The sequence below is a fragment of the Typopeltis vanoorti genome, chromosome 5 (genome assembly GCF_054136105.1).
Source record: "Typopeltis vanoorti isolate ZY-2024b chromosome 5, IOZ_Tvanoo_1.0, whole genome shotgun sequence".
NCBI lineage: Eukaryota > Metazoa > Arthropoda > Arachnida > Uropygi > Thelyphonidae > Typopeltis > Typopeltis vanoorti.
The window spans coordinates 14,440,064-14,454,124 of NC_143553.1; the positions used below are offsets into that span (position 1 = coordinate 14,440,064).

General features: G+C 36.2%; 1 protein-coding gene across 4 annotated transcripts in view; it reads right to left on the minus strand.

Moving 5' to 3' along the window:
• LOC150106232 (voltage-dependent calcium channel subunit alpha-2/delta-3-like) overlaps positions 1–14,061 on the minus strand; it is a 2,133,114-nt gene that overhangs the window by 990,451 nt on the left and 1,128,602 nt on the right. For all 4 annotated transcript variants that reach the window (XM_090393048.1, XM_090393049.1, XM_090393047.1 and 1 more), the window contains one exon: positions 237–316. In XM_090393048.1, the coding sequence (XP_090249174.1) occupies positions 237–316 (80 nt within the window). The remainder of the gene's footprint in view (positions 1–236; positions 317–14,061) is intronic.

Genomic DNA, 14,061 nt, shown 5'->3' on the forward strand with positions numbered 1-14,061 from the left:
CAAATTTAACAAATTATGCATTTTAGGGTGAAATAATTTTAATAAGAATAACAACAATAATATCTCCTAATTATTTTGAGCAGTATATATATAGAGAGAGAGATAAAAATCTTTTATAAATGATATATTTACTAGATACAGTCAAGGTCTAGGCAAAACTTAATAGTTGATAATTAGGATACTTTTTTTTTTTTTTTAATATGCTCATTTTTTAAAGGAGGTTTCCTACCACTTACAGTCTTCTTCTTTTCTCTTTACTTCCATTTGGCCTAAAACTCTGTAATGGCCATATGGTTCAGGCAATGTTATTGCCAGTCTGAAATATCAAAAAAACACAGTGAAAATGTGGACCAACAAAATATTGTAACATATTTAAGAACACATAAGGGAAATTTCATTAGTTACAGAAATGCTTTTGTGTATAATTTTATTATAATGCATATCATGATAAATTTATAATCAAATTATTAACCTTTGATCTGAAATACAAGCTTATAAATATCTTTTATAAGCTAAAATTTTTATTAATTTTTTATGGATAATTTGCCTATTATATTTTTATTTTTATTACTATTATTGCAGTAATTTCCATGGAGTCAATAGATGTGTTGTGGGACATTCTATTTAACTAACTGTCATACTGAACATGAAAGTTTATTTTTCACTTGGTTAGACTATAATAAATTTAGTTTAATCCTTTATCCAAATGTGAGCAAACAAAGTTTGCACCTGAAAGTATCTTCAGGACTGGGGTAAGGTGGTACAACACCGGGCAACTCGTTGCAAAGGTGGAGCAAGCTAACATCAATCCTATCTCAGTATTCTCCACAATGCAAAACACATCTCCTTGAGGATATGTATAATGTCATGCATTAAGGGAAGGGCCACTACCCAGACTAGTTTCGATCTTTATTGAGGTCTATTCATTGGGAGCCAGGCCGAAGTGGAGATACCAGGCAGAAGTATTAGCAAGGTCATCTCCACCTATATGAGTTACCAAATGGTGTGCCACCTTTTTATTAAATTACTCTGGATTTAGAGAAAGATGTTGAAAGTTTATTTTTCACCTGGTTAGACTATAATAAATTTAGTTTAATCCTTTATCCAAGTGTGAGCAAACAAAGTTTGTTAGCTTGCTCCACCTCTGCAACGAGTTGTCCGGTGTTGTACCACCTTACCGCAGTCCTGAAGATACTTTCAGACACAAACTTTGTTTGCTCACACTTGGATAAAGGATTAAACTAAATTTATTATTGTCATACTGAACATTAAACTTATTCATGCTCTCCTAGTATTCATAACACATTCTGGTAATGAGTTCCACTCTCTCCAGATTAAAAAAAATAAAAAAATCTCCTCTTTACACTCCTCTTCACCATACTTTTACAAATTTCCAGAGATGGAGTCTCATTCTTTCCTCTCACCTTCCACTCTCTATAATTCCCTCTGTATTAATCTGATAAAATATTCACACTAACTTAAAGATTTCTATCATATATTCTCTTTATCTCCCATTCACCAAACTTTGTAATTTACTTCAATTAACTTTTAATTTACATGAAATTTACTCAACCTCTTCCCACCAATATGTCCCAGTCCTGATATTGCCTTGCTCATTGATTTCATATTCCTCACCAATGTTTCCACATCACAGTAATAAAAATACAGAGATTGTATTTGAGCAAAAGCAGTTCATATGTTGTTTGATTCCACTTTATGCTGTTCAATAGCCATCTCCATACCGTACTTCTCAATGCACTCCTTATTATAAATGCAATGCAATGTGTAATCTTTGCAGCACTTGCACTGTGCTATTTGCCCTTCCTATCCTGCTAAAATAAACTATGGCTTTCTATTCCTGTCTGTATATAATCTTCATTCCACCATGTTTCACTGATTCCAGTAATTTTTGCACATGCTGAGGCTATCAGTGGCACTAATTCATATCCTTAACTCACTCAACATTCATCTATCCAACTGTTACTATCCTTTAAATCTACTACATCTATTTCTACATTCAACATCTTCCTCACCCTTGGTCACATTACTCATCTCTCTCTCTGTCGGCATTCATTTGTTTCTGACACACCACTACTATAGCTCCTTAAATCAATACTGATATCAATTTTGCCAAACTCTTCGCATTTCCTACATTTATGCAGACATCACTCCATGGTCTCTCACCTGCCATATTTCTAACTTCTAGGACACGAACATGCCACAAGCACCACATGCCATAAAATTTTATAATATGCAATGTAAAATAAAGTCCATGAATGGTGGCAGTTTGGTGATGTATCGGCCAACTCAACTTACGACAGCTGCTATTATTCTAACACAGTACAAAGACACTGACAAGATGACAAGATATACTAAACATATAATCTAAACAACCCTCAAAATGTAAAGTATCTGCAGCCATTTACGATCATGTTTAATTCAGAACATATACAGCAATCCCTCGATTAGTGCGCCTAATACGTTCTTTAAAACAGGCGCATTAATTGAAAATGCACTAATCGAATATAATAACCTATGGGAAAATGTATAATTCGTTCCTCGGATTTCTTTTTTGACCCTTAATTTTTTTTATAAAAGAATTACAGTATATCTTAGGGCCTAGTTAAAGGAAAACTATGAAGCTGAAGGACAATAAAACATATTCAAAATATAAATCTATTATTTTGGCTGGCATTCTGTTTCTTTTTTCATACAACTGCCTCGTCTGCAAATTTTCCTGCTTCTCTCTTCACAAGGGCCAGTCTCTAAGCATTGCTACTTAAAAGTTTTGTTTACACGAAAAATATTTTAAATTTGTTTCTGTAAAATCTCTTTGGGCTTGTCAGTGATTAAATTTTCTTCATATTCTTCAGGATCTTCCCACTGTGCATCTAAATTTAGCAGGTCGGAATCACTCAGTTTCTCAGAATGAGATTTAAATAACTTAGATTCATTTGAAAAGCCTCTAAAATCATTTGCACAATGTGGAAGAATGTGCTTCCAAATGGATCGCATATTGCTAGCAGTAATTTTATTCGACTTTATAACCCAGCTGAGATTTTTCTGATTTAGCCAGAAAAGTCTTGAAAGGCATTGGCTTCCAAAAAAAGGCCAGTTTCATCGACATTAACTATTTGTTGGTCACAACAGCCTCCCCTTCTTATACAATTTTCTTCAAATCTCTAGATAATTTGCGGTCACCTATTTATTGGCACTTGCAGCTTCGCCTATGATTAGAACATTATGCAGACTATTTCTCAAACTGCCCAGCACTAACGTGGAATTCTTCTTTTCCATCATTGATAGCCTTTTCTTTCAAGGTTGCAAAGATACTTAATGCTTTTGATTTAATAAGGTCAGTTCTTAGCAAGATCCGTTTTTGCTACAATCTTCGATCCGTGTACAAAGAAGTCTCTCTAATTCAATCATTATAATACTTTGTATTCGGCAGCTTTGCTTAAAATTGTTCTTATTGTTGATTCACCCATTTTTGTGTTTTCTTGTCTTATCTTTGCTCTGGACTTGCCTTGTTCACTTTCTTTATTATTTCAAGTTTTCTTCTAATGAGATTACTTTTTGAATCATTTTGACACTTTGACTTTTTTTGCTCACTAATTCTTTTACTCATGACGAAAGGTTGGGAAATACTTTAAAATAATAATAAAAAAAAATGTAAGGAAAATAATTGCAAAGGAGGAACGAGATATGATCAGGAAAATGCTATGTAATTAGCCATAAATTTTGGCAGGTAAAAATTTGCAACATAGTATACATAGCATACATGGAAGTAGTGTAGTATGCCATTAAAAATAACTTTGTAAAATGTTTTAAATCAGGAACTAAATTATTTCATTCTGGTGAGTGATTTTTTAAAATAGCCAGAAAAAATGTATAGATCGAAAATTTTTTAAATTTGTAACATTTATTTTTTAAGATGTATATAGGCGCACTATTCGAATTTGGGTATCGAAAAAAAATGAGGCACTAATCGAAAATGTACTAATTGGGGGAGAATTAATCGAGGGATTACTGTACTCTAGTAATATGTATCAAATCTTATTTATTTTTCTCTAACACTACATTAATGCTTCTGATGTAATCGTGACTATTTCAGTTCCTCTTTGCAACATAATTCGATGGTGATAAAAAGTTGAACAGTCCCCAGTCAATCCACATGATATATTATTAAACAAACAAGCTAAGCAGTAGGAGCAAAAGAACAGAATCCTGTGGCATACCAATGGTTACCTTTCCTTTATGAGAAATTGCTCCATCATACATAACTTTCTGTTATTGTTCAAAGAGCCAATTCCCAATCCACCTAACCTATCTATTATCCATTCCCATCTTCTGCAGCTTATACACAAATCTGTCATGTGTAATCTATCAAATGCCTTTACAAAGTCCAAGAATATCACTGTATACAAAGCTCCATTTTAACCAACACATTCGTCATCTTATCATAAAATATTCACAAATGCAGGCTGACTGTAACAGGGAATCTAATATTCATTAAACCCAGTCCTGTATTCTATCCTAACTAACCTCTCCAATACCTTCACTACATCTTCAGATATACACACACTGGTCTATAACTGGAAAGCTCTGTAATCAGAGACTTTCAGTGTAAGAAATGAATGATTGTCAGAGATGGTGGTGGTTGGCACTCATATCTGGGGATCTGGGGGTGATAGTGGATAAGAATCTAAAATTTAGGGGACACATCGCCAAAATTGTGAAGACAACACAAAGGCTTCTGGGAATGATGCGGAGGACATTGACGTGTAGAAGTAGGGAGATTCTTGTTCCATTGTATAAGGCTTTGATTAGGCCACGCATGGACTATTGTGCCCAAATTTGGTCACCGGGTTTTCAGAAGGATGAAGAGATGTTGGAAAGGGTCCAAATGCGACTGACTAAGGTAGTTTCTGACCTCTGGAATGTTGAGTATGAGGAAAGATTGAGAAGATGTAATTTGCAGAGTCTGGTGGAGAGAAGGAAGAGGGGAGATATGATAGAGACCTACAAGTTGGTAAAGGGTTGTTATAAGATCAATGGTGGAGAAGTTCTACAGAGAATAGTGGGAGATCAGGGGAGAACCAGAGGTCATCCCTGGAAACTGTATAAAGAGGGTATGAGTAGGGGATTAAGAAGCAGGTTTTTTTCGTGCAGAGTTGTGAATGATTAGAATGCCTTGCCTGAGAGTGTGTGTGGTGTCTGCAAGGAGTTTGACTGTGTTTAAGACACGGTATGATGAGATGTGTGTGTGATAAAAGGATCTCCCAGATGAGTCTTTGACTCCATGAGGTCTTGGGTAATAATAATAATAATATATACAAATTACTTGGAAGGAAAGAAAGATAAGGTGAAAGAGATTTTGAGAAAGTTGTTATGACAGGTGAAAGATAATAATACAGTTGTTTATAACACACTGAGTCTAGAAGAAATAAATAAATGATAAATGGCATAACTATCAAAGCTACATTACATAAAGAGTGTAAAATTTGTGAATGTTTGGAGAATGAATTTGAAGGGAAATTGGAATGGTTTAAAGGAGACTATACTTGACTGGGTTTGGTACTTAATATTTGTAACTGCTGTTCAGTGAAAGAGATATCACAGACAGACAGAATGAACTGAATATAAATAAGGATCAGAAATATACTGAGAAGCACATGAAGTAGTTGTAGAAGTACAGATGAAAACTGGATATGTGGTTAAGGGAGTGATTACTGGAGAGCAGAATGAAAGAATACATGAGACTGAATGAGTGGATGAAAATAAGAACTAGGGAAATAAAGAGATATATGGTCAGAGTGAAGAGAAAGATATGGTACAGAGTGAGTTGTTACTAGACTAAGGAGAGAAGTGTGATACGTAGTGCACAGCAATGCAGCTAGAGTTGAGGTAAGTGGAGTAGGTATGATGGCATCTAAAAAAGAGTAAAAAGTAAGATTTGTCATATCCAGAGAAGTATAATGGATGAGATTTGGGGAAACATTGAAACACTGGTCTGGGTATTGACCCAGACCAGTGTAGTGACCAACATTCCAACTTTATTGAGGGCTCATTAGTGGGAGCCACACCCAGAAGTGATACCAAGATTGAAGTAATGCAGAGGTCATATTTCTATATACAAGTAGCTCAGTCTTTACTACTGGGCTACTATACAAATCACTATATAGAGACAACAAAGACTCTGATTTGTGGGAGGGTTATACAAAAGGCATAGTGTAGAAAAGGAGAGCTATAGAAAGAGAACCGGGGGGGGGGGGATTATCCCCCTGGTTCTCTCTCCCTTTCTTCCTGTCATATATTAATTTTTTTTCAGTGTTTTAAAAAACCCCTTTAATTATTATTATTATTTCGGACAACTCCAAGGAGTCGACAGACTCATCGAGGGAGGCCCTAACATCATGTCCAGAACAACTATTCGACATTCACACAGTATCTATCATACCTCGCCTTGAACTCATTCACAGTCATAGCACCCACAACAGACTCTAGCAGCTTATTCCACTCATTTACCACTCTCCAAGTAAAAAACCTAGCTCTAACACCCTTGTTAACCACATTCTTGACCAGCTTCCATGTATGGCCCCTAGTCTTCTCACCACCAGTCCTATTCTCAAAAATATCTTCTGGATTAATCTTATAGAACCCCTTCAGTAATTTGAATGTCTCAATCATATCACCCCTTTTCCGCATATCAACTCATTTTTGCAACCCACAAATCTTCAATCTGTTCTCATAAGGTTCATTCCACAGACCTGCCACCATCTTGGTCACTCGTCTCTGGATCCTCTCTGCCTCCTACCCATCAAGAAGAAACCCTGGCGCCCATATCTGGGCACAGTAGTCCAGCAGGGTCTTATCACGGCTCGATATAGAGCAACAATAACTTGTTTGTCTCTGCTTGTTAAAGTATTTTTCAGCAACCAAGTGATTTGATGAGCTGATTTAGCCACTTTTGCAATGTGCCCCCTAAACTTCAACTCTCTATCCACCAACACTCCCAAATCCCATTAATAATTCATATGTATCTGTAGTTTCCAAACATAATAATGATATGAGTATCCATTATGGAACTTCACATAGACTGTGAAGACTGTGCTTTATATTTAAAAATGACAGATACATATGAATTATTAAAGAGGTTTTATAAGATTAACACTGAAAAAAATAATAATATATGGCAGGAAAAAAGGGAGAGAATAAGGGGGTGGGGCCATCCCTTTTCTATAGCCCTCCCACAAATCAGAATCTTTGTTGTCTCTATATAGTGATTTGTATAGTAACCCAGTAGTGAAGACCAGGCTACTTGTATAGGAAAATATGACTTCTGCATTACTTCAACTTTGGTATCACTTCTGGGTCTGGCTCCCACTGATGAAACCTGTGTAGTGAACCTTCCCATAATGCATAGCATTATACATGTCTATAAGGATATGCGTTTTGTATTATGGGATACTAAGGCAAGTGATGTGAAGTTATTAACTTCTATATACAAGATGCCCAGTACTAAAATTACTTCAGGTGCAAACTTTGTTTGCTTACTCTTGGATAAAGGATTAAATGAAGAATACAATTTCTTGGCATCTTTAATTTATACTATAAGGCTTGTCTTGTTTTTAAAAAAATATAAAATAATATATAGAGGACCTTAACTTGTAGAAAGAAGGAGATTCTACTAGGCCTTGATCAGGTCTCATATGGATTATGGCTTATAGATTTGTTCCCCTCATTTTCATAATGATAAGGATATATTGGAAATGGCCCAGAGAAGGCTGACTAAGGTGGTAACTCATCTTTGGGATGTGGAATATTAAGACATATTGAGCAAATACCATTTGCAAAGCCTTGTGAATAGAAAGAACAGAAGGGATATGATTGAGACATTTAAGATGGTAAAGGTTGTAATCATGTTAATGTGGAAGAAATTTTTCAAGGAATCGGAGAAGGGGAACATCCCTGGAAGCTATATAAGGTACAGGTTCTTTGTTTGGAGAGTTGAATGTTTTGTCTGGCAGTGTGGTAAATATAGATACACTGAATGAGTTTAAGGCATGGTTTGTTATTATTATTATTATTATTATCCAGGACTCCATGGAGTCAAAAGATTTATCGTAGGAGGTCCTTCCTAGGAAACACAAAGTCTATCATACCAATCCTTGAACTCATTGACCATTCTTCCTCTCACCACTCTATCAGGCAATGTATTCCACAGTTCAAACACCTTCCATGCAAAGAAACCACTCCTCACCCTCTTGCTCACAGCTTCCTTTCGTAACTTCCAGGGATGGCCCTTGTCATCGTGCTTTCCCTCTGTTCCACCAAGCAAAAGAATTCCCCAGTGTCAGCCCTGTAACTACCTCACAACAATTTAAAAGTCCCAATCATATCACATCTCCTTCTTCTAACTAGCAAACTCTGCAGTCCGCATTCCCTCAGTCAAGCCTCATAACTAACATTGTACAGTCCTGAAACCATCTTTGTCATCTGCCTTTGTACCCTTTCCTTAGTTAATTTATCCCCTTCAAATCCTGAGGACCAAATTTGAAAACAGTAGTTTAAGTGTGGTCAGATCAGAGTCTTATACAATGGAATGATAACTCTTTTATCTCTGCAGGTAAGCGTCCTTCTCAGTATTACAGCAATCCTCTGAGTTACCTTCACCACCTTTGCAATATGTCCCCTAAATTTCAGGTTTCTATCAATCATCAACCCCAGATCTCGTCTCCTCTACTTCCTCCAGTATAGCTCCTCCTATTGATGTATCCCAAACTTCAAGAATTTACATTTTGCTGCATTTAATCGACATGCCCATTCATTTGCCCATCTGTCTAGTTTATTCAAATCCTCTTGCAGGGCTGCCACATCTGCACTATTAACAATAACTCTTCCTAGCTTCACATCATCTGCAAACAGCTGAATATCTCCCTGCAAGAAAAAAAAAAAAAATCCATTGAGAATGTCATTGATATAAAGGTTAAACAATACAAGTCCTAGTACTGAGCCTTGTGGGAACCCACTGGTAACCATCTGCCTTCTTGATATTTCCCCACCATATACAACTCTCTGATATCTATCAGACAGCCAATTCTGAACTCAGTTGACTAACCCAACATCTAAACCCACGTGCTGCAACTTAAATATCAGCTTATCATGTGGTACTATCTAATGCCTTTGCAGATTCAAAAAAAAATGGCAGTATATGCCTTTCCCTCATCAACTGCCTTGTCACTTTATTATAAAAGGCAATTAAAATCAAAAAAAGGCAAAAAAAATTAGATTACTAACACAAGAGCGCCCTTTGACAATTCCATGTTGACTTTCACAGATAACATTACCCGCCCTTATCTATCCAATGCTGTATACGGTCCCTCACTAATTTCTCCAAGATCTTAACAACTACTGATGAAGCACAAACTGGCCTATAATTAGACACTACTAGTCTGCTACCACCCTTATGCAATGGCATTATCTTTCCTTCCTTCCGTTCTTGGTTACTTTTCTCGTAGCCAGACTTTCATTGAAAAGCCAGTTCAACAGAGCTGTCAGTTCTTTAGCACATTCTTTCAAAACCTGTGGTGAAATACCATCCATTCCCACAGCTTTACTGACATCCAGAGTACTCAGTACTTGAAACACTCTCTTCTCTTGCACCTCTAAACCTCTAACTTGCCCTATCCCTCTAGAATTACAGCTTACTTCTCCAGGATGAAATACTCCAATAAACTGTTCATTAAACAACTCCACTATGTTCTCTGCATCAGTCACTCTATTCCCATTTTTATCCAATAGTGTCATTTTTTCCACAATCATTTCTCCTCCTACTGGCCACATAGCTAAAACATTCCTTAGGATTTTCTTTTGATCTCAGGGCCAATCTCTTCTCATATTCCAGTTTTGCCTTCCTTAGCATACTAGTTATTCACCTGGCCTGAGTCTTAATTTCTTCATGCATCTGCTCTCCACCACTCTCCTGCTATCTCTTCCATGACCTCTTTTTCTCATGTAGTTCCTGTTTAATATTGTTTGTCATCCTCTTTACTCCAAATTATTCCCTCTTCTTCCTCGTGGAATACGCTTACTATTGCTGCTAACAAATATTCCTTCACAATTTCCCAAGAAGTAATGATGATCAGCGCCATCAATTCATTTTCTTTATTCTGGATACTCCTGGCATTAGTATAAAGGATAAAAATGTCACTGCTTCTCTACCTATCATTATTCTCTCCAGACTCCACTGGAATCAGCGTTACCCGATGTCATCCCCCTCCCCACAAGCACCCAATTCCCAGAAGAGGCTTTGTGTGTAACAATGTTTGCCTTCTGGAATGAGTCATTTGACTCCATAGAGATCTGGTGTTAATAATAAAATAAAATAATGACCTATCACTAAAAGGTTGACGATATGGAAGCTAGTGGGCCCCAGCAAGCAAAAGTTGAGAAACACTGCTCTAGAAAATCTGAAGTTTAGAGCCATATTGTAAGTACAGAGAAGGCCTACATGACTTGCTTATATGGTAAAGAGCGCAATGGAAAGTAGAGATAATGAGATTGCTGTACTGCTGTATACAAAGCATTGATACACCACATATAGATTATTTTGTGCAGATGTAATCACATAGCTTCCAGTGTGATGAGGAAACTGTGGAGACACTCCAGCAATAAGTGCCAAAAATGAAAATAGTAACATGGAACGTCAGGACACTCTATGAGGTGGGAAAATTAGACAACTTAATCCAGGAATTAGAAGTGATGAAGGCTGATATTGCAGGTATCAGTGAAGTGAGGTGGACAGATATAGGCATAATAAGAAGAAAAAATCACACTATAATCTACTCTGGTAGTGATTTACACCTTAACAGAGTAGCACTTGTTCTAAGTAATAGCATATATGGGATATATCCTATCCAGTCTCATATATGAGATATACGAGACTTGATTTCTACCCAAAGATATTAATCACTCAATTTTCATTCCAATTCCCCCCCCCCCCCCAAAGCTACAAGATGTGAAGAGTTCAGGACAATTAGTCTCATTATTCAAGTATCAAAAGTCATCCTACATGCTATTCTTGAAAGAAATAAAAGAAAAATAAACATAGAAATAAATGATACACAAAGTGACTTCAAGGAAAATGTATGTTCAAGAGAAGGTGTTTTCAATGTCAGAACTACTGTAAAAAGATATCTAGAAAAACAAAAAAATGTGTACCTCTGCTTCATAGATTACAAAAAGGCATTCAACTATGTCAACATGAGCAATTAATTGAAATTCTTTCAAAAATAGGCATGGATGGAAAAGACATTAGGCTAATAACTAATCTTTACTGAGAACAGTGAGAATAAATAGAGACCTCAAAAGAATTCCCAGTTCAGAAAGGTGTGAGGCAAGGCTGTGTCTTGTCTCCGATTCTCTTTAACCTGTACACAGAATAAATATTTAATAAAATTAGTAACCTCAAAGGAATCACTGTAGGGGGGACAGAAATATTAATTACCTAAGATTTGCAGATGACACAGTTCTTCTAGCTGAAAACAAATATGACCTCAAGATTCTTATAGATGAAACCCTCAAGTACGGCGAACAGTATGGCCTCAGTTTCAACTTTAAAAAGACAAAAATCATGATAATTTCAAGAGAAAAGGAAATACCAAAAATATGCATCAATATAAAAGGAAATAAATTAGAACAGGTGCAAACATACATATACTTTGGACACTTGATCACAGAGAATGGTAGGACAGAAGATGAAATTGGAAAAAGGATCGAAATCACAAGGTCAAGTTTCAACAATATGAAAAATCTACTGACATCTAGAGAATTAAATATCTGAAAACAAGACTAAGAATCTCTAAATGCTACATATGGTCCACACTATTATACGGAGTAGAGACATGGACACTCTCCAATCTGAGTGTGAAAAAACAGGAGGCCTTTGAAATGTGGATGCTGTGAAGAATTATGAGGAAATCAATGGAAAGACAAATGAAAAGGTACTAGAGATGGTAGGCATAAACAGGAGCCTGATAAAAGAAATTAAAAAGAGAAAAGTTGGCTATTTTGGACATATTCTCAGACATAATTGCCTACAAAGGACACTTCTTGAAGGAACTGTTAAGAGAAAGAGAAGGAGGAAGACAAAGACTGGAGTGGATGAAAAATATAGAAGACTGGACCTATCTCTCATATGAGGAATGCAGCAGAGAGGAGCAGAATAGGACATGGTGGAGACACATGGTAGTCGATCTCCTGGAGGTAGAAGGCACCTAACAGGACAGGAATAGTTGAGTAAAGTTATTAACAATAGAGTGAGAAATAGATTTGATACATGGAGAGTGTGGGTGAGCAGAACACATTTAACATATTTGTTAATGATATTTCGTGTAAATTGATTGGTGGGGATCTTTAAATGTTTATAATGAAAAGTCAGGTAGAATTATGAGGAGAATTTCTGATGTTAATTTTCTCTGCAGGAAGATTTGAATAGACCTTGGAGAGATTAGTGGAGTTGTAGTTTTAATATTAATAAATATAAGGTGTTATACTTTAATTACAGAGATATAAGGCTGCATACTGCATTGCTGGAGCTGTGCTTCAGGGAGTAGATGAGATTCGTCTTTTTCCTCCTCTTAATTACCATTTTCCTCTTCCCAATTTATACTGCCACTTGCCAAGCTCAACTACCTAAACATCTCCTGCTAGTCACCCTCTATGCTCCTCGGCTTGTAGCAATGCCTCAATAAATAACCTGTCTTGCCCACCTCTACCTCACACCATATACTTTCAAAACCATTAGTGTCACTGCCTTCCAAAGTTAGAGTCACTAGAGTTAGAATCACTGCCTTCCTCCACTGTTAGAGGACATAAGTCATCACTTATCATAAACAGTACTCCACCACCATGTTTTCCCTTCCTATCCCTGAAATATGCTATGCCCTTCAATTTCTATTCCTGTTAGAACTTCCTCATCAGTACAAGTTTCACTGATATGAACAACCTTTGGAGAGTCTGAGTCAATCAATGCCACAAACAGGATTGACACTAGGGAGTTCTTTTGCTTGGTGGAACAGCGGGAAGGATCGATGGCAATAGGCCATCCCTGAAAGTTTCAAAAGGAAGCTTTGAGCAAGAGGGTGAGGAGTGGTTTCTTTGCATGGAGAGTGGTTGAACCATGGAATGCATTGCCTGATAGAGTGGTGAGAGCAAGAATGGTTGCTGAGTTCAAAGAGTGGTATGATAGACTGTGTTTCCTAGGAAGGACCTCCTACGATGAGTCTTTTGACTCCATGGAGGCCTGAATAATAATATTAATAATAACTTATTACCTTTATTCCTAATGCTCCTAGTATTTGTATACAGAAAAAGCAGTGTATTGCCTGTCTTCTTATAGCCATTATTACTCCCCTCATTCTGTAATATAGTGCACCCCCCCTTAACCCTACAGCATTCTACCTGTGCAATTCTAGTTTCCCTGTCCCAACACGCTCACTTGCCCCAAAAAATTAAACAGTCCCTTTTTTTGCAGCCTTCTGCATTCCAATGCAATCGATCTCTTGCATACCGCTGAAATTTATCCTCAAGCGTACTCAAGCATACTCCATGCATGCACATAATAATAATAACAATAATAATCTTAAAAAGAAATGAAAACTGAAATAGACAGATAAATATGAAATTAGACTTAGATAGTTTGAGTTCTAGAAATCATAAATTGAATTCAAATCTTATACACAAGAATGACACATTACAAAATGTGCAATTTGTGTGTTTAAAATGGAGAGTCTTATTTTATTTTATTTTTTTGAATAGAATGCAATGGTATGGTACACAGGTATATTGCATTCAATGACAGTGATGTATGAATGCTGTACTTTATGAAGTTATAATATTCAGTAATTTTATACACTTTTACCTAGCATAGAAATAAGCTTAATTATTTAATGAAATGTGCATTATTCATTCTGTTTATAGTTAAGATGCTTACTATGTAAAACTTTTTTTTAGTGTTAGTATATAAATTGTTATTAAAAATTATTGTATACAATTTAA